Source organism: Sus scrofa, chromosome 15, assembly GCF_000003025.6.
Source record: "Sus scrofa isolate TJ Tabasco breed Duroc chromosome 15, Sscrofa11.1, whole genome shotgun sequence".
NCBI classification, from domain to species: domain Eukaryota; kingdom Metazoa; phylum Chordata; class Mammalia; order Artiodactyla; family Suidae; genus Sus; species Sus scrofa.
Genome location: NC_010457.5, coordinates 83,424,557 through 83,445,563, shown reverse-complemented (window position 1 = coordinate 83,445,563; position 21,007 = coordinate 83,424,557). Strand labels below are relative to the sequence as shown.

Here is a 21,007-nt window from a genome sequence, read left to right as displayed (position 1 = left end):
TCTCATGAAGCACTGGCTGATGTACAAACTGAGAGAGAAAAGGAGGAGAGAGGTGTGAGATGCAGGAGATAAGAGGCCAACCCCAGGAGTGGAAAGCAGGCAGCAGAGAAAGAATCAAAGAGCATCAAGGGGCCAAGGCCAGGTGTCCCCAGGACAGGAAAGGAGCCAATAAAAGGTGTGACTGTTTGGAGACTTGTAAGAAGACTTAGATGTTCAAAACAACCTTAACTCCATGAAATGGAAAGTATTTACATAAGAAAGGAGACCATCACTGGATGCCGATTGGTTCCCAGACAATAATACTTATGGAGTGATAATCCTATATGAGTGAGGCCTGGGGCACCTAAGTTTCTTTGTGCCTCAGTTTCCTCATCTGAACCTGGGGGTAACAGCAGCTCCTACCTCACTAACCTGTTCTGTGAGTTAACACAAAGTTAAACAGTTGTAATTGTCTTAGGACAGTGCCAGGCATACAGAAGTACTTGATAAACAAACCAAATGCTAATGATACATGTGTACAATACAGGAATATGGTTAAAAAAAAAACCCTGTGAAATTAGATAAAAAAGAAAATGGAAAGTGTTGCCTTTGAGAATCAGGAAAGCGGAAGGATGAGGGACCACTGGTTTTGATTCTAAGTCTCTTACTACAACTTGAATTTTTAAAAACTATTGCAAGTAATGCTTTAAGTAAAATAAAATTAACTTAAAACCGACAGCCAGCTGCACATTTTAAAATGAAGGGGCACGTGCAGCTTTGGTGTGGGCTATTTTATCCTCCCCAGATAATTAATTAACATTCCCATTTGCTATGCAAATGAAATTATATGTATTTCCAAATGTAGCAGAGGACTCAATTTTTAAAAATAAAATTGTCAGCACAGAAACTTTATTATTCAGTTATTTCTGCAATAAAAACATAATTAACTAAAAGAACAAAGTTTTCATTGCCCTGAGAGAAGTGTCTTACAGATACTAGCTAGTGGTTCTAAATGTAGAGAAAAAACACACATGAAAAGGGAAGCAATTTGAACTCTGCCTTTCCCCTCTTGCCCTCTGATAAGATTTTAATAAGTAATGAAATGGGGGACTCATAAAAAGGGGGGAGACATAAAGGCCATGGATCAAGAAAATACCTAGGCCTGCTTTTGCATAAGTTCATTTCCTCCTCTAAACGAATGCAAGTCCAGCAGGAACCAGACAACCATTGCTGCTCTTGGTTACATAATTACATCACACTGCTCCCCAAAGATATCGCACCTCACCTATACATTTCACCAGCAAGCTGCCAGAGGATAATCATAATAAAGAGTCCCGTGTAATGGATACTCCACCTGATCCGCAATCTGGGTTGCCTAATCCTCTGCCGATTCCTAGTTTTCAAGACACGCACTGCCTTACTATCCATCTAAATGTAATCCATCCTCCAAGCTGATGTGAATTAATATATTCACAAGATATTTTCTAGAACATCATCATGTAACTATTTGAGTACTTCTAAGTTGCTTCTTTTAATACATACATTTCCAAAAGGGTGCTTTCCCTCGCCTGCCTTCATTGGAATGACCTCTGATGGACACAGCATTCAGTTCTAAATTCACAGCCCCCTCTCCCCCTACCCCTAGCCGCTCACCATTGAAAGGTGGAATCACGAAACACATTCTGCACTGGGCCTGTGCCAAAGTGTCACTGTGTCTGGACAGCGCAGGCTCTTCTCTAAAAAGGGAACAAAATAGTCTGAACTCTGCTGGTGCACCCGCGTGGGCCACTGTGCTGGCAAGCTAATTCATCACTGCAGGGACCCTAGGCTGTACAACTGACCACCCAACGCACTGGTGGAAGGGGTGGCAGTTAATCATCCCCTTAAATGATGTGGGTATGAAAACAGACCTGACAGTTGCTCAGCAGACGGAGCCTTATCCATCCTCCCTGCCCCGAGTAGTGACTGTTGCCATTTTCCCATCTTCCCAGACCGCCGGGTTTCAAGAGATTCTGACGGAGGTGGAAATCTTGGCGGTGATTGTGGGGTGCCTGTGTCATGACCTCGACCACAGGGGAACCAACAATGCCTTCCAAGCCAAGTAAGTATTCTCATTGTTGTTATTTTAATGCATTTGCCTTTCTCTCCAGAGCCAAAGGTGACGAGTGCTAAAGAGTAAAGCATTAATTTCTGGCATCTGAGGCCAAGGCCACGCAGGCTTGGGCGCGTGTGTCAGGGGGCTCATCCATCTTTATAATTCCTTATTCTTCTTTTAATTGCAAATTTGCCCTTCATGTCATGCTTGTTGATTTGGTCTGTCTCTGCTGACCTCAGTCAGATAACAAAGCTCAGATTTTAAAGGGCCTATTTTTTTTTCCTCCCAGAATGTTTGCCTTGATGGCTATAAGCTTCTTGGATTTGCTACTCCTGATCAGGTTTTGAGACTATTAAAATAAAAATGGAAATTTTGTGAAGCAGAAGATCTCTTCCTTCCCTGGTAAAATTTCTTCCAGGTTCTTTTGATGTTGGGTATTGTAGAAACTGCAGTGAAACAGAGAGACGCAGGAGGAAGAGGGTCTCCGCTCCTGCCAGGCCTCCTCCCCCAGAAAGGTGGGAAACTAACAAAGGAATTGCATCAGCACAGGGGATGTGGATAGAGGCACATAAGGGGCCGGACAGAGTAGTTTGTCCCTAAGCAAGTTGGACTGGTCAAGAAAACCATTTCTTTTTTTTTTCTTTTGGCCTCACCCACAGCATGCAGAAGTTCCCAGGCCAGGAACTGAATGGAGTCACAGCAGAAACTACAGCCACAGCAGTGACAATGCCAGATCCTTAACCACTAGGCCACCAGGGAACTCTAAGATAGCTCACACTGTGCCCAAGCACAGAACTTACAAGTGCTGGAAATAAGACCTTAACCCAGGTCTTTGGCTCTCATATTGAGGGTCCAATTGTAATGTACTTTTTTACTCTCCATCTGCAAACAAAATTATATGGAACTGCAGAGGCTAGAGGGAAAAGTTGGGGGACAGAGAGACTCAGCAAAGAGGGAGGATTAACTTTCAGGAGTTCCCCTTCATGGCTCAGTGGTAACGAACCAAACTAGTATCCATGAGGATGTGAGTTCCATCCCTGGCCTCGCTCAGTGGGTTAAGGATCAACCGATGCCGTGAGCTGTTGTGTAGGGAGCTGTTGTGTAGGCTGCAGATGCGGCTCCGATCCTGAGTTGCTGTGGCTGTGGCGTAGGCCGGCAGGAGTAGCTCCGATTTGACACCTGGCCAGGGTATTTCCATATACTGTAGGTGCAGCCCTAAAAAGTGAGGAAAAAAAAAAAAAAGATTAATTTTCAGATGACCAGTTTCAAAGCCCCCAGAGCAGGTCTGCCTCTATAATCTGAAACCCCAGCAGCCCAGCATGTGTCAACAGGTGCCTTTCAGCTCACATCTTGTTCTGGTCCCTGGAACCCCCATCCACTGAGGCCCTGGCGTCCTGGACCCTTCTGTTTGCTCCTGATCTAGCAGATGAGTGTTGATTTTCTGTCCCTCTGACCCGTCCTGCAGACAGTGGGTGGCCCCTTCACTTCAGCTGGCTCCTCTCCTTATCCTACAGCTTCCTGACTCTCCTTCCTTTCATGACAGTCACTCTGCAAAAACTCAGCCCCAGCTCAACCTAGCAGTTCTGTTTCCTGCTCTTCTGTCTAGATTGTTAAAGGCTTTGGGAGAAAGTGTCACAGTTGTAAGTTTGGGGCATACCCAATCAATATTCTCCCAGCCCGGCTAGGTGCTCAGTACTCCCCACCAATCTTTCTGGGCGCCTAGTCAGCTCCATCCCCCATTGTTAGCAGTGGTTAAAGATACCAGACATCTTAGAGTTCCCGTTGTGGCACAGTGGCTGATGGATCTGACTAGGAACCATAAGGCTGTGGGTTCGATCCCTCGCTCAGCAGGTTAAGGATCCAGCGTTGCCGTGAGCTATGGTGTAGGTCGCAGACGAGGCTCGGATCCCGCATTGCTGTGGCTCTGGCTGCTGTAGCTCCAATTAGACCCCTAGCCTGGGAACCTCCATATGCTGCGGGAGTGGCCCTAGAAAAGGCAGAAGGACAAAAAAAAAAAAAAAAAAAAAAAAAAAGATACCAGACATCTCTCTTCCTAAACCACCTCCCCCGTGCCACTCAGCAGATCACCTTGCCTCCTCCTTCACCGAGAAAATTGAGGCCATCAATCGAGAACTCCCTCAATTTCCTCCCCTGCCATGAACAAACTTATCTGTCTGGCCCCATCCTTCCCTCCTTCCCTCCTATCTTGGTGAAAGGGCTGTCCTTCCTCATGTCTGAGGCTAATCCTTCCACCTCGGCCTTGGACCCTTTCCCCTCGCTCCCTCCCCTGGGACCTGCTCCATCAATCTTCTCTCTGCCCTGTATCTTCCTCCTTGTCTACTGGCTCTCAGCAGCCTGTTAATACGAACAGTTCTCCCCCATCTTGAAAAAAACCCACCTTCATCCCTGCTTCCTCCTCCAGCTCCTTCTCTATTTGTTTCTTTTCCTTTCCAGCCCATCTTCTTGGAAAGTTGTCTGGTCATCCTCTTCACTTCCCTCCCACCATGGCCTCCAAGTCTGTCCACTAGGGGAACAGCGCTCAGTCATGCCAGCAGCGAGGCCCCTGGTCCCAAAGCTGTTGGACACTCTTACTGTGTTGAGCCTTTTTGCCATGAGACCCATTCTGCCACCCCCTGCTTCCTAGAGCGCGCTCTCTTCCTTTGTGTGGGAGAGAGGAACCTTTCATCCACCTTTCTAGCCTTTCCTCTCAGTTTGTTTCTAGGCCTCTCTCCTCCTGCCCTAGTCTTTGCTGGACGTTCTCTCCTATTCTGCTCTACATTACCAGCTTCCTGCTGGACCTCCACCCATCTGCTGATCAGCCCCAAGCCCTTGCCTTTGGACCATAACTCTCTGCTTATCTCCAAACACTTATTCTAGCTGCTTGAGGAGCACCTCCTATTTGAAGTTCCACAGTCACCCCAATCTCGGTTACTTTTTCCCTTGTTCTCTGTCCCAGTGAGTGGAATCAAGTCACCAAGATTCCCTCGATAGCTCTCCTCATAGTTGACATCTTTGCATTCCTGCAGTCACCACTGCTTCTTTGCTTCCCTCTAGGATTTCTGCAACCAACAGCCCAATGTTCCTCCTCCTCCCGTCAGCCCCCCTTAATGCTTGGTAATTCACAAAGCTGCTCAGATCTCTCCACTGGCCTCTTGTGACTTTCAGGATAATATTCAAATTCCTTAATTTAGCCTGTAGGGCCCTTTGCAATCAGGTGTCTGGGTTCCAGACACCAGGGGTTACGTGAAGTGCTCAATGGGGTATGGCTAGTTCTCTTCCCTCTGCTCCCAGTCTACTGTTTGCCCTGCATTCCCCGATGCCTTTCCTCTTCTTTTCTCAAACTCCTCTGAATTCACCACCCCCGGGGCTCCATCCCTGATGTGCCTTTCCTTGTCAGTCCTCTGTGCCCACATCATGACCTGGCTATGCTTTTTCAAAAGTGTGCATCTCATGAGGTTCCTATTGTGGCTCAGCAATAACGAACTGGACTAGTTTCCATGAAGACGTGTGTTCAATCCCTGGCCAGTGGGTTAAGGATCTGGCATAGCCATGAGCTGTGGTGTAGGTCACAGATGCAGCTTGGCTTCAGCCTCTAGACTAGGAACTTCTATATGCTTTGGGAGTGGCCCTAAAAAGCAAAAAAAAAAAAAAAAATGTGTGCATGTCACACCTTGTTAGCTGTTGATTTACAGCTGTATCTCCCCTTCTGGCGTGTTCATGGGTATGCAAGTACCAGGAGCACATAAACCCACGTGGAAAGTTTTTTGAGTGAATGCATGAATGGGTGAGGTTTTTAACTATTTCAATATCACTTCAATAAAGTTTCGTGATGTCTTTCTTTCTTTCTTTTTTTTTTTTTTTTTTTTTTTTTGTCTTTTTGCCATTTCTTGGGCTGCTCCCGCGGCATATGGAGGTTCCCAGGCTAGGGGTCGAATCAGAGCTGTAGCTGCCGGCCTACGCCAGAGCCACAGCAACGTGGGATCCTGGCTGCATCTGCAACCTACACCACAACTCACGGCAACACGGGACCCTTAACCCACTGAGCAAGGCCAGGGATAGAACCTGCAACCTCATGGTTCCTAGTCGGATTCGTGAACCACTGAGCCACGACGGGAACTCCAGTTTCGTGATTTCTTAAACAAGTACAACCTTTTATGAATTTTTATAAAACGCAATTTTTGTGCACATTGGTTTGATGTTGTACTAAAGACAGCAGTGTCCCTGGGGCCTCCTGAAGTGTAAACTGTTTACACTTTCATTATAGGGTCTGACAATCCTCAGGTAATAATAGCCCCCACCCTGGTGAGAGCCTGTGTAACACCGAGAGAGCCAGCCTTTCTTGCTAATTGACCTCTCAGCAGTCTGAACCAAGAGCACACACCTAATTCAAACCCAGCTAATCATATTTTATCTCCCAAGAAACTGAACTTGGATTACAGTGATATTGACTTAGCAGTTGAGGTTCAAGCTGCAGGTCCATGTGAATATGGAAGATGAGGCAGCCATCTGGGAAAAGCTGTGATGACCACATCCCAAGTGGATAAGAGAAAGAAAAAAGCAAATCTGCAGGGAAGAGAGAAGGAGAAAGCTAATATTCAGAGAGAAGCAAAGAAAAGACTGTACAGTCCTAGAGAAAGACAGAAAAAAAGCAGACTTGATCCCTGGTTTTCCTTCTCTCTACTCCCACATCCAGGGGACCCAGCCATTCTTATGATAATAGGACTCCCTCAGAGGACCTGACATCATTTAATCCAAAAAAAAAAATGTTTTTTTGGTGAAGTTCTAATTCATTTCTGTTCTTTGCAATGTCTGGTCCCTGAAACAAGAAGAACTACAGTTTATTTGTTGTTTATTATCTCAAGCACCGGCATCCCTGTGTGTAGATATTTTTGTCTCCATTTTACAGGGAGAACTCAGGAAAGGAAGTAACTTGCCCAAATTCATACATCTACAATAGGGAGAATGGTGTTTGGACTTGGACTAGCTGACTCTAAAAGGCAATTTTCAACCCCTTTATCCTACCCTCATGAGTTTGTGATATTTATTTTTTGGCCTTTGAGCTTCCAGTTTATTATGGAGCTCACATATTATGCCTGACTTGCCATAATATGTGAGCTCTAGAAAACTAAGACATCTTTTGACACCCAGAAAATCAAGATGAGGAGCCATAAAAATCATAGAACTCAACTGGACCTTGGTAGTCCTATTTTTTAGTGCCTTAATTTTTAAAAACTAGCAGCTTGAGGTCCCCAAATGTCAAGTGACTTGTATAACACCAAACAGCTTTCACACATACGAGACAGGAATTAAGTCTCTGATACTAGAATTCAGGTTTTCTTTTCTTTTTTTTTTTTTTGCATCCCCATACCACATGATCAAACCTACCTGTTCCAAGATGGTCGGATGTGTTTCCTCACAATGATCAATCTTGTACACAATTCACCTGTTCACGGGACATCCATCAGCCCTACTCCTACCTAATAGTCACTTTTGAACTTAGGACACCAAATGTCACCACCACGCCACTTCCATTAAAAATGTCTTCAATAAATATTGAAAGAGACCTTTTTAACATCATGGTGAAGGAACCACCTTTTTATGAATTAGGATGAGATTTATTCAGCAAGTGTGCCATTGTTTAGAAAAATCCCTAAGAACTCTACATCCTTATTTCCTTTATTCCCAACTGACTGAGTGCTTTCTAAGTGCATGGGACTGTACTAGGCATTGTGAGAGAAGTAACGAGGTATAATAGTCTTTTCCCTTAAAGTATTTGTAATCTAATTCCAACCTTTCAAGTGATTTGCAAATGGGATTTAAATGCACCAATTATTATGTGGCAAAGCATATGCTACCTTTTTTTCATATATAAGGCTATAAAGAAACAGGAGACATTTAGCAAGGGACAAATTACTATATAAAATGCAAAATGCCTCTCCAATAAAAAGTTGTGATTTTAGTTATAGCACAGTATGATTTATTCTCTTAGCCTTTCTGATAAGTGAGCCTTTGCATTTTCATATTTTATTCTTAATTTTAAAGTATCGGAGTGCGTGCAGTGAATGATCAATAGGTAGGGAGGGCAGCGATCCCACGGTGCTTTGAAATTGCTCTGTGAACACCTCGCTCCTCTTTTCTCCAGGGACAGCATTTCCCACTCATCGTCCTCCCTATTACAGCTGCCCCTGATGATTAAATATCAGCACCGAGCAGCTTTGTAGTATATTCTCCTAGGAGACTTCTTCTATTCATTTCTAGCATAATCTCTTATACTCATTTCTTGGGAATGAAAACCCATCTTGTCGCTTTCGGCCAGGTCCCAGAAGTGAAATACGGGGGGCACATTAATCTGCCGTGACAGCCTAATCCCATTCCTCACCACCTCCCAACAATTCTCAATTTCCTAATTACCCTTCATAGTTTTCCTTTGGAAAGTTTCCTGTGAGCCAGGGCCGCACACTTCCATTAAGCCTTTTTGTTTCCAAGAATATGCACATCCAGGGGAGTTGGAAAGGTACATTTCCTTTTGCGCACTTATGGTGGGTGCCTGTGCAAAGTGCTGAAAGCCTCTGGGGACTGAATTTTCACGTCGACTTTTCCTTGTAATAAGTTTCCCCACAGTGTGCTGCCTGTCCAAAAATGAAAACCTTTAGTATGTTGGGATGACCTAATCAATAATGAGCATCATGAATAATCACAGGGATAAATCGTCCTGTGCGAAAGGATCTGGATTCTCTTCTTCTCACCTTCTCTCCCCCTCTCTCCACAAACCCTCCATGTATATGTAATATTTTCACAATTACAGTGTGTGTGCCCCAGTGCTACTGATATGATGAATATCCTTACCACAGACAATTAAAATGAGGTGTGGTGTTTTCCATATGTGATTTATTTGAGGGTTCTTTTCCCCACATTTTACATGAAAAAGAGGCAGTATGCCTTTACACGAAGTACATTACATGAAAGACATGCCCTCTCTTTTTTTTTTTTTTTTTTTTTTGTCTTTTTGTCTTTTCTAGGGCCGCTCCCACAGCATATGGAGGTTCCTAGGCTAGGGGTCGAATCGGAGCTGTAGCTGCCAAGCCTATGCCACAGCCACAGCAATGTAGGATCCGAGCCACTGCAACCTACACCACAGCTCACGGCAACGCCGGAACCTTAACCCACTGAGCAAGGCCAGGGATCGAACCCGCAACCTCATGGTTCCCAGTCAGATTCATTAACCACTGAGCCACAACGGGAACTCTGACATGCCCTCTTTAAAAATGATGTTATCATCAAGTAAGATTTGTTTATACTGCCTATCATGTTTCCTTCCTGCAGAATCACAGTGCATATTTTCACATATTTGATGCCACAGAGAAATCCCACTGTAAAGAAACAATTCAGGGGTTCCCTGGTGGCCTAGAGGTTGAGGATTTGGTGATGTCACTGCTGTGGTGCTGTTCAATCTCTGGCCTGGAAACTTCTATATGCTACAGGTGCAGCCAAAAAGGAAGGAAGGAAGGAAGGAAGGAAGGAAGAAAGAAAGAAAGAAAGAAAGAAAGAAAGAAAGAAAGAAAGAAAGAAAGAAAAGAGTTTAACTTTTTAAACCCAGTATTTCTCAATCGTTTTTAACCGTGAGACCCTTTTAAATTCTGCCCATTTTATGCAATAGCAAAGAATGTTCTTTGCTATTTAACATTCCAAAGAACTAGTAATCTGTAGAATAATTTTTGATAAAGTTTATCCTAACAGATACATTTTATTTTTTTGCCACTTGATAATATCAAGTTTTCTAGTGGTGGATTTCATTCTTCAGGTCAGCGGGGGTTCACAGTGTATTTGTGGGTAATGGCAGCATTCCCAGGGAGCCTTGGTCTGAGAGAGAATGAACCGGGATGTTTCACAATCTTAGAAAATCTGACGAGAACAAATCTAATAGTGTAAAGAAAAGAACATTATAGAAGTGGAAGCATTCTTGCTTACAAGATTTTATTCTAGAAAACTCAGAATAGAATTAAGTATCCCGTCCATTCTGTGAATGCTAACATGGCACCTTGCTTGCAGAAAAGTGAGCACTGTTCATGAAAGTTGGGACAGAGAAATTCTCCTCCACAATTATAGGGGACTGTGAGCTTCCTGAGGGCAAGCACGTACCATGCTTTCTTTTTTTTTTTTTTTTTTTTTTTTTGTCTTTTTGCTATTTCTTTGGGCCGCTCCCGCGGCATATGGAGGTTCCCAGGCTAGGGGTCGAATCGGAGCTGTAGCCACTGGCCTACGCCAGAGCCACAGCAACGCGGGATCCGAGCCACGTCTGCAACCTACACCACAGCTCACGGCAACGCCGGATCGTTAACCCACTGAGCAAGGGCAGGGACCGAACCTGCAACCTCATGGTTCCTAGTCGGATTCGTTAACCACTGCGCCACGACAGGAACTCCCAATCATGCTTTCTTTATCTTTGTGTCTCATGTGCCTGCAGCCTCGAATTGTAATAGTCACTTATCTTTATTAGGTGAATGAATGAATGAGTGAATCACGGTCTCTTCATGGCGTTAGTTTGGTTCTATTGCAACATCTACATATTTTGTGATTTATTCAGTGTTGTGTGAGGGTGTAGAGAATGTAAGATGGGGTTGCTGAAAGGCACAAAGAGGGAATGTGAGGATGAAGATGCTCAAACCATGGACCGTCTGATGCATCTGCACAAAAACCCCCAGAGTCCTCCTGATGTAATGCAGACGTTCAGAAGCTGTGTGGGTATGGGGAAGAGGGGAGGGCGGCCTAGGAGGCACCTGTGTTTTTCCTATAAGCTGTTCCCTGGTAAAGGAGGAAGGATCCTATTCATCCTGGAAAAAAGAAAATATTTAGTGATTTGTGATCATCTAGCTGATTTACCTTTGTGAGGTCTGCTAGACCAACCTTGATAAAGGAAGAGATGATATTTTGCATCTTGACCCTACTTTCCATCAATGACTCTCTTATCAGGATTCACACCAGTAACTGGGGCACATCTGGCATCTAGTTAATAGAAACAAATCACAGGAATCTGAGCCTGTGATTAGCAGTTATACTAGAAGAATTCTGAATTAAATTTTGAAACCTTCTTTCATGGATGGCCACCAACTTGGCAAAAATAGAGAATCAAATATCAGAAATGTGTAAGTTATAATTATCTTTCTCATTACATAATGAAAAAAAGCTTCAAAACTTAGATTTCAATCTAAAACCGGTACTTACTAGTTTTGTGACCTTGGAAAAGTAACGTAACTTCTCTGAGCCTTGATTTCCTTATTTGTAAAATGAGAAAGTGATACCTATTTATTGTTTGTCATCAGAACTAGATGAAGTGACATATTAAGATGTTAGTATGTTCCCTAGTGCATGATAGGTACTTACTGTCATTATTATTAATAACATTATTATATAATATGTTAAATGCTTATTACTGTCAACCTTCCAGTTGGAACTCTAATCTCTAGACATACCACCACAACCTTATTAACCAAGCAGCTAATATTTTTTTAATCACCTACTCGATGCCAGACATTTAGATGTGATATGCATATAAAACATGCTAGAATTTCAGAAACCAAGACATACAGCTAAGACAATATTGTCTGCGTTTTGAAAAATGTATTTTTATAAAAACAAACATTATGTTAGAAAAATAGTAACATTAAATATTAATTGCTTGATACTAAGATCAGCCTGAGAAATTGTCACTTATTAAATGCTATACATTAAGGCAAGATTTAAAGAAATAACACTACCTGATTAAAATCTAGTATCCTCCTTACTAACCCCATTCTTAATAATCCCTAACACTGCTGTTTTCTTCCAACATGTAGTCAGCTCTTAGACTTTCCAAAGATCACAGTTTCCCTGGGCTCCCAAACTGGCCATGATCTTGGGCTACCTTAGGCTGGAACTGAAGGGCAGCTTAAGCCAGAAATTCTTCACGTGGCATTTGATGCAGTCTTCGCTCCTCTCACTAGCAGGCAGACTGTGAGCTGGCAGTTTCCAGAGTTTCCAAGTTAAGGCCAAATTGCTCTTTCAATGTCCAAACTCTCCGCAATTAGCAAGAGGGGACACAGCGACGTGCACGGGTCTAGACTGGAGTCCCATGACTTTCCGTTAAACCATTGGGTCCTTAAGATGTCTTTCAACTCTTAAGATGCTCTAAATCCTTCTTCAAAAGACTTGGAAATGAACACACTGGAACATGGTTTTTGTGGTTTTTTTGTCTTTTTGCCTTTTCTAGGGTCACTCCCTCGGCATATGGAGGTTCCCAGGCTAGGGGTCCAATCAGAGCTGTAGCCGCTGGCCTACGCCACAGCCACAGCAACGCGGGATCCGAGCCGCCGCGTCTGCAACCTACACCACAGCTCAGGGCAACGCTGGATCCTTAACTCACTGAGCAAGGCCAGGGACCAAAGCTGCAACCTCATGGTTCCTAGTCGGATTCATTAACCACTGCGCCACGACGGGAACTCCTGGAACATGTTAAATGAACACTTGCTTGACATCATTGAGGAATGGATTGTTCTACATAAACAGAATTTAGAGATAATTCATAATAATCCTTTCACATATCAATTAACATTTTATTTAAAATGAAAATATCTATTTGTTTTAATTGTTGATTAATAACTAGTATAGACTATAATCTATGACATTCCAGGCACTGTGATAGACACAAGTATTTTATTGTTTTCTCATTAATAACAGGTGAGATAGAGAGTTATTATAATTTTAGAGACAAAGACACTGATTCTTAAAGCAACCAAGTGACTACCCAAAGTTATTACCAAAACCTGTTCTGACTCCAAATCCAGGGAACTTCCTAGAGTTTAATGCTGAGACAGCATAATGTGACTGTAGGATGGAAAACCATAGTAGGAGCTTGTCACCCTTCCATGTAAAGTAGATTAAGTGGGTTCTACATAATATTCACTAGGTCTTTTCCAATGGAGCAGCAAATACACGTGGTATATGACATTCATCCTGGATACTCAGAACTTTGTAAAGTTTAGCTCATGAAGCCTAACCTGGTCCCCAGAGCCAGGAATTACATGTCCTGTCCTCAGATCATCTAAAGCATTTTGCCTGGACCTGGAACACTTTCTATGGTACTTGTATTATGTGCTCTGTGTGTGCATTTTTTAGCAGCTGGACTGTCTCTTTTTCATGGTTGTATCATTCATGGCATTTAGCCTAACACACAGAATATTCCCAAAAGGTTTACTCAGTAGACACAAGCAGTCACCCGAGAATGTATCTGCTCATGGTCCTTTGCAAAAGCAGGAGAAGCAGTTTGAACCAAAGAGCTGATGTGGGGGCATCATTGACCGTGAAGGGCCTTGGTCACTAACATGTCTGTCCCCTTTCAGGAGTGGCTCTGCTCTGGCCCAGCTCTACGGAACCTCTGCTACCTTAGAGCACCATCATTTCAATCATGCCGTGATGATCCTTCAAAGTGAGGTACAGACCTAACGATCTGCTTCTCCCCTGACACAAAACCAGTGAAATGATGTTTCCCACTTCTCTTTCTTTGCAGTGCTACAGGTAGAGACAGAGAATCGGAACTATTGGACCTTTTCTTCATGGCTTTTATTTATGGCCATACCCACAGCATATGGAAGTTCCAGGGATGAGGATCAACCTCAACCACTATGGTCAGATTCTTAACTCACAGTGCCACAGTGGGAACTCCTCTTTGGGGCTTTAAAAAAAAAAATTCTTTCAGATGCCAACCAAGGACCTCGTTCAGATTCTTCCTGAGTTGATTCGTTTGGGTTCTATTATTGGTTAGGAGGCTTTTCGGATTCACTTAGCAGAGGAGACTACCTACGGCTTGTCGTCAGAGCATGATCCTACCTTTCTTAAGGGTACAGAAGCCCGCTAACAGATCCAGGCAGTGAGTGGCCCAACACGTCCATTTTGTGAAATCTATTTAAAAAGATGGTAGAAGCAGAAAGAGTGAGAAAATTACACTTCATTCGCATAATTGAGAAAGTTATAAAAGATAAAAGAACTTAAAATTGCTGGTGGGACCAATTCGAAAGTGAGAACTACAACGAAATTTAAGGCCTAGGGATGAGGCCATATGCCTTATTTTGCTTCATGCAGCATCACAGGAGCTGGAGGTAGTTGGACTTTTATACTTTCCGCTCTCCATGGAGAAAAAGTAAAACCGCCATCTGATTCTGGCTGAGGCGTCTGAGTTTGAAATTGCCAAGAAAGGATCTGTTTAATTTTCTGCAGGCGTACAGACTTTTTTTTTTGAGGCCAAGAAGGGATCATCTGTTCCCCATTATTTGTCAGTTCTCTAGCTGTGCCATTAATTATTATTATTATCATCATTAAGGCTCTGCTTCACTGGAATAGCATCATTAAATATGGAGGTTTTTTTTTTTTCCTCCAGCCTATCTTGAGAAAGCATGTCTTCTGTAATATCACGAAAGCCTTCTTTGACCCCATAAAGGAGAGTCAGCCCTCTGGAACCTGAACACGGCCGCAGAAGGAGACCCCGCTGGGGGTGATGTATTTTCGGTCAGGAATGAAACATCAAGGGTTAGGCTCTCAGTAACTCTGACAGAAACCAGCATCCCAGCATCTGTGGCTCTGGAATTCTCCTATGGAAGCCATGCTTTAGCTGGGCACTGTGGCAGCAGAAGGAAGTAGGGACAGGAAGAACCTGAGGTCACAATGTCACAGACAATGACCCTGGGGTCATTTCTGACCTGCTAATGTCGTGGGTTGACACCCCTGAGCCCGGACATTTCCACCTTTGTAATAACATTAGAAACAGGATGTCAGGTTGTCTCAGAAGGTCATGCCTTTGTTTCCTCAGGAAAACAAACCTCACTAACTCAGAAGCTGTCCTTCATACAAACAAAATACATCGACCGCCCCTCACTCGGAGGTTCTCTGTGAAGAACTCAAGAATAGCAATAATGGAACCAGGCCCTGGTGTGTGCAGGCCCTGCCCTGGCGCTTCCCGCACCCCTCCCTGCCCTGCCCATCAGAAAGGCAGAAATGCAGATGTCTTTACTACCCTGATTGCAAATAATGCCGAGGCACAGAGAGGCTAGACGGCCCGAAGAAAGTTGCCTTAGACCTTTCCTCCTCCACATTTGGTTTTCTTTCCATCAATCCCACTCTTCTGTAAACAAGGAGTAGTATTTTGAGCAGACTAATTTTATTTTTTAATTAATTTATTTAATTATTTTTTTTTTGCTTTTTAGGGCCGCACCCGTGGCATGTGGAGGTCTCGGGCTAGAGGTTGAGTTGGAGCTGTAGCCACCTGCCTGCGCCACAGCCACAGCAACGTGGGATCCGAGCCATGTCTGTGACCTACACCACAGCTCATGGTAATGCCAGATCCTTAACCCACTAAGCGAGCCCACATCCTCATGGATAGCAGTTGGGTTCATTACCCCTGAGCCACAACAGGAACTCCAGAGACTAATTTGTTTTAGACACCAAACCCTTGAGGCACTGTAGAAGGCCAATTTGCATATAAACAATATGCTGATTGCAAATTAACTTCTTCTTATTATTATTGTTACTTTTATTATAGCTGATCTGGCTAGTTTTGTCACTCTATTAGCTGTAAATTTTGTTACTATATTTCCTTTAAAAGTAAAATGCACTCTCACAACATCATCAAGATCCTCAAATTCAGACCAGCTTTCTCCTGGACTTTACATTAGATTTTACTGTAACTTGCTCCTAATAGCTTTCTTTCTTTCTCTGGGAGATGCTAGACATGTGGCTGGATCCAGATGACTACTTTTCCAGGGCTTCCAACCACTTTTTCCCAGGCCCTAGGACCCCAGCCTGTGATTGATCCATGGGGCAAGGCTCAGGCAGAGAAATCTGGGCAGAATTATGGTGTGGCTTTCCTTGAGTTGTTTGTCTTCTTCTTAATGGCTGAATTAAGGGCCTGGGAGAGAGTTCATTGGAAAAGTATTATTAATATTGGACCTGGTCCCAGGTGGAACCAATATACTCTAGTCTTTAAAGAGTGGTGGTTCACCCAATGAGATAAATCAACTCAAAGGAGCAGATTATCATCTGGTGCCTGGTAGGTAGTAATTTACTAATTGATATTCTGGTTCCCTGAAAGAATTAATTTACCTCTCATTGGAGAATATTCTCAGGCAATCATTTCACTGCCTTCCTTCTGCACCATCTTCTGGCTCTCGATGCTAGGTTTAAAACTGGTCCAGTTCCCAGACCACGTGTTTATGAGCTCGTGTCTCATGCTAAGAAAACCTGATAAATGAAAAGTTCTGTCTTTCAAAGCAAATTATGTGAATGGTCAGTCACTTTCCAGACGAATATTTTTTCACTTGACTGAAAGCGCTGTGGAGCTGTCTAGTATAGCTAAAATGAATTTGGATGAGAAGTGTGCTTCTCAAAGGAATGGAGATACAGGTGTATTTGCAAGTTGATTGAAGCCAAAGTTGTCTTCAGAGTCCTTCCGTGCCAAGAGCAAAACCTTATACATTCTGGAGACTCAGTAATTATTCACTGTACTGAATTTCATAGCTTCATCCAGGTATATCTTCACAGTTTAACACAGGGTTTCTCAACTTCAGCAGAATTGTAGTGTTGGGCCAAGTAAATCTTTGTCGTGGGTGCTGTCTGGTGTATTGTAGGATATTTAGCAGCCTCCCTGACCTCTACCCACTAGATGCCAGTGGCACCATCCATCAACGTGACAATAAAAATGTCTCTAGATGTTGCCAGCAGTGCCCATTGACAAAAATCATCCCCATTTGTGTACCACTAGCCTAATGTTTCTCCTCCTTGAGGTCATTTGTTGCCATAGCAAGTACTTCTATAATGCCAACTTGAAAAAAATAAAATAAAATGCCAACTTGAGGAGTTACTGTCATGGCGCAGAGGAAACGAATCCAACTAGGAACCATGAAGTTGCAGGTTTGATCCCTGGCCTCGCTCATTGGGTTAACGATCCGGAGTTGCTGTGAGCTGTGGTTTAGGTCACAGATGCAGCTCGTATCCCACATTGCTGTGGCTGTGGCGTGGGCCGGCAGCTATAGCTCAAATTCGACCCCTAGCCTGGGAACCTCCATATGCCGTGAGTGCGGCCATAAAAAGCAAAAAATAATAATAAAATAAAATGCCCACTTGAATGTTTACTAGTGAGACTAGTATGTATTTTGGGGTCAGAAAGATTCCCAAAAGTTTTGTCAACTTTGCTCAGTCGTTCCACAGGAAATGGGCAGTTAAGTGGAGTTGCTGGCACAAACATCTCCTTGGTAAGATGAGTTCAAACATTTTTCAGTTTTCTCTTCAAAACTAGACATAATAAAGCATCCCTTGGGGATCCTCCTCAAAATGATTGCATTTCTGGCTTTGCTACGATTGCCAAGGAATCTGTTTGCCGTTCAACAAAATGTCATTAAACCCTTACAAAAATAATTTTATCGTGTTTCTAGAACTTTAAAAAAAAATGTAGGAAAAACAGGTAATCGCCAAGCTCAGAGTTAATGTTGTCTTTTGTGATTTTTTTTTACTTTCTCATTACAGGGTCACAACATCTTTGCTAATTTGTCCTCCAAGGAATACAGTGACCTTATGCAGCTTTTGAAGCAGTCAATACTGGCAACGGACCTCACGCTGTACTTTGAGTAGGTATTGGCATTTGATCTATTTGACAAATGGATATCCAAAGTTTCCTCCTGTAATTAATTTTCAGGTCCATACCGGGGGGTTGCTGTTATTCTAGCACTGATATCCATGTGTAAATGAGCTAAACTCCCCCCCCCCCATCTAAAAGAACTTCATTGGAGTTCCTACTGCGGTGCTGTGGGTTAAGAATCCGACTGCAGCAGCTCGGGTTCAATCCCTGGCCCACCACAGTAGGTTAAAGGATCTGGTGTTGCCACAGCCGCGGCTCGGATTCAATCCCTGGTCTGGGAACTTCCATATGCTGAGAATTAGCCATAAAATATAAAAATTTTTTGAATTAAAAAAAAAAAGAACTTCATTAAGGTGGGGTCTATAAAACAAGACAATCTGGGCTACAGTCATGAGATTTATCTTTTTTCTGTTTTATGAGCCTTGTTTGGGACTCTTGGCTGAAGCTAAGAGATGGCCGTTTTTATTTCAGAGACTGGCTAAGATTGCTTTTGCAGACTATTACTTCTGGTTAAGATCTGTAATGGCAGTGACGATGCTAATGAAAAGAATTGTTGCTGAAAGGATGTCCAGAAATCCAAGGCTTCATTCCTCGCCTCTCCTCTAGCTCTCCTCAGAACAGCCGTGCCTCTTTCCTCCATCTGAGCTGGCGATTCTGTCCTACTCCATCCCTGTGAGACCTGCCCCCTCAGGCACTACCTGTCTTGGCAGCCCGGTGATCTCTTCTGTGGCAATATGCCCAGTTACTCCTTTCTGCAGGGCCAAACAACTTCCTTTCCTTAAAAAATTCTTTGACTTGACCCCACGGTCTTTAATGGCTTTTCAGTTGACCTCTTTTACTGCCTAAAATAAATGGAGCACACGAGTCCCTTTATTTCCCCAACTCCTTCTTACACTTTGGAGACCAGCATCCACCTGCACTTTCGATCCACATTGCTCTTTCGGTGGTCACCAGAGACTTCCTGTCCCCAAATTCAGTGTCCTTTAATCATTTCTCATATTTTATAGCTTCTTTGAGATATTGGAAGGTTTGCCAATTTCTACTCTCTTTTCTTCCCCAATGCCCACCTGCCTTTCTCTCTGCTTTTCTGGATCCCTTGTAGGTTTCTTTTCTCCTTGCTCCTCCGTATGAGTTCCTGAACCCATGTTCTTCTTTCTCTACTCTCTATTCATTCCCCTGGCCTCAGCTCTATATTACCTCTAGGTAGATACAGAGAAGACCCTGAAATTCTTCACTCTAACCCTCGCTCACATTCCAAACACGTATTTCCAGCCCCACCTCCAAAGCCTTCAGTGGCTTCATTGCTTTCAAAGCAACCTCTAAACTTGGTTCTCGAGTTTCAAGGTTCTCTGTAATCTGTCCTCAACCATCGTTCATTCTCATCTTCCTCTTCTCTCCTACACAATTTCTGTCCTCCAACCAGACCGATCTACACGTTACTCTTCAGTTGTTTGGGATTTTTTGTTTTTTCAGAAAAAAAATAACATAATCTTTTTTTTTTTTTTTTAATTAAACTGCATGTTGCCCTTTGAAAACACCTTATGCAGTCCCCCTGTGCCCCAGTCACATCACCGTCCCTACATGGAATCCTGTTCCTTCATTTCTGGTTCTGGCTGAACTATCTTCTACCACCTTCTCTAATAAGCCTACGTCACTCCCTCCCTTTGGATCTTATTGTCCTTTGCATGAGTTAGAATTAGATACAATTGTATGAGACAGGACACCCAAAATAACAAGAGCTTACTTCTGAGTCACATTGAAGAAGTCTGGAGATAAGCAATCTGCAGTTGGTGGAGTAGCTACATTAAGTCATCAGGGACCCAGGCCACTTTATCTTCCTTTGCTGCCACCTGCAACACAAGGTTTCCACCTTAGTCCAAGAGAGCTGCTCAAGCTCCAAGCATAATATCCATATTCTAGCTATCAGAAAGAAAGAAGGGACAAGAAAGGAAGGGCCCAAAAGTGATGCAAGTTATCTTTTAAGACAGTTTTCTGGAAGCTTCACATAACAATTCCACTTACATTTCATTAGTCAAATTGAGTTACTTGGCCACCCCTTGGTTGAGGGAAGGTTAGGAATTGAAGGCTTCATTTTGGGTAATTATATGCCCTACTAAAAATTAGGGGTACTATTACTAAGAAAAAAAAGGGAAGAGAGATATTGGCATAGACAACTGATGCTCTATGCCACAGGCATTTATTGTTGATCTCTGATGAGTGGGTTATTACATGGTATGGTGGCAAGAGTAAAGGCTTTGGAATTATATTGGTCTGGATTTAAGTCTCTTTCTGGCATTCTAGTTAAACCTGGTGTTTTGAGCCCAAGTGTCTATGTCTTCTCCCTTATGAAACTCCACTAAAATGGCACCAAATAAGTTTAAAAGTCAGAGTTTGATCCCTGGCTCTGGAAAATCCATATGTCATGGGCATGGCCAAAATAAAAAATGTTTTAAGCAAAAACAAAAGGGCATAAATCTGCAAGGAGAAAGGGAGAGGGCCCACAACCACTGATAAGAGATGTCAAAGCATGTCTGGGAAACACAAGGCCCACTGATGAACAGTAACAGATCTGGCCAAGGGGAGTGGCAAGTAGGAGGACAACTCTGAGAAGCCAGCTGGTTTCCCCTGCACAGCCCTGCTCGGGGCTTAGAGACAAAAAGGTACCCTGAAAAGAGGATGCAGCACTCACAGTTTGAGACTGAGAGAGTACTAGAAAGTCAGGTTTCAGGACACTCAGAGCCCACAAAGTCCTCTACCAACCTACTCGATAACTCCCTTTCCAGAGATTGATTCTCTGGAGAGATGAAAGAAAGCTCTCTGGATTGAGAAAAGTTCAAGGTGGGTATGAGATGCAGAGCTCAGAAGAGGAGATGAAATAAAAAAAAAAATGGAACAAGTTTCCCGATTGAAACTTGGAGCCCACAGCCCAGTGACCTAGAGGCTAGCATCTGTAAGCCCCATATTCAAGGTTCTCAGATTCAGCAAATAGAAATCCAAGAAAGACAGTTAAATTTGAATTTCAGATAAACAATGAGTAACTTTTTAGTATAACTACATCCCATGCAATGTGTATGGGACACACATATGACTCCTGCTTAGCTTTTTTTGTGCCATTCTCTTACACACAGATACCAAGGATCACAGGACATTTTAGGAAAGCCTCCCATATGAAACACAGAGGCCAAAACAAACAGAAAATTAATTGGAATTCAGAGAAAACAAAAACCAAAAGCTATTGTTAATATCCTTAGAGAGCTAAAATATTGCCTCCATAA

General features: G+C 43.2%; 1 protein-coding gene across 2 annotated transcripts in view; it reads left to right on the top strand.

Moving 5' to 3' along the window:
- The window catches only part of PDE11A (phosphodiesterase 11A), a 418,185-nt gene that overhangs the window by 338,703 nt on the left and 58,475 nt on the right, over nt 1–21,007 (top strand). For both annotated transcript variants that reach the window (XM_021076417.1, XM_021076416.1), the window contains exons 13-15: nt 1,971–2,080; nt 13,450–13,540; nt 17,621–17,721. In XM_021076417.1, coding sequence (XP_020932076.1) covers nt 1,971–2,080; nt 13,450–13,540; nt 17,621–17,721 — 302 coding nt within the window. The remainder of the gene's footprint in view (nt 1–1,970; nt 2,081–13,449; nt 13,541–17,620; nt 17,722–21,007) is intronic.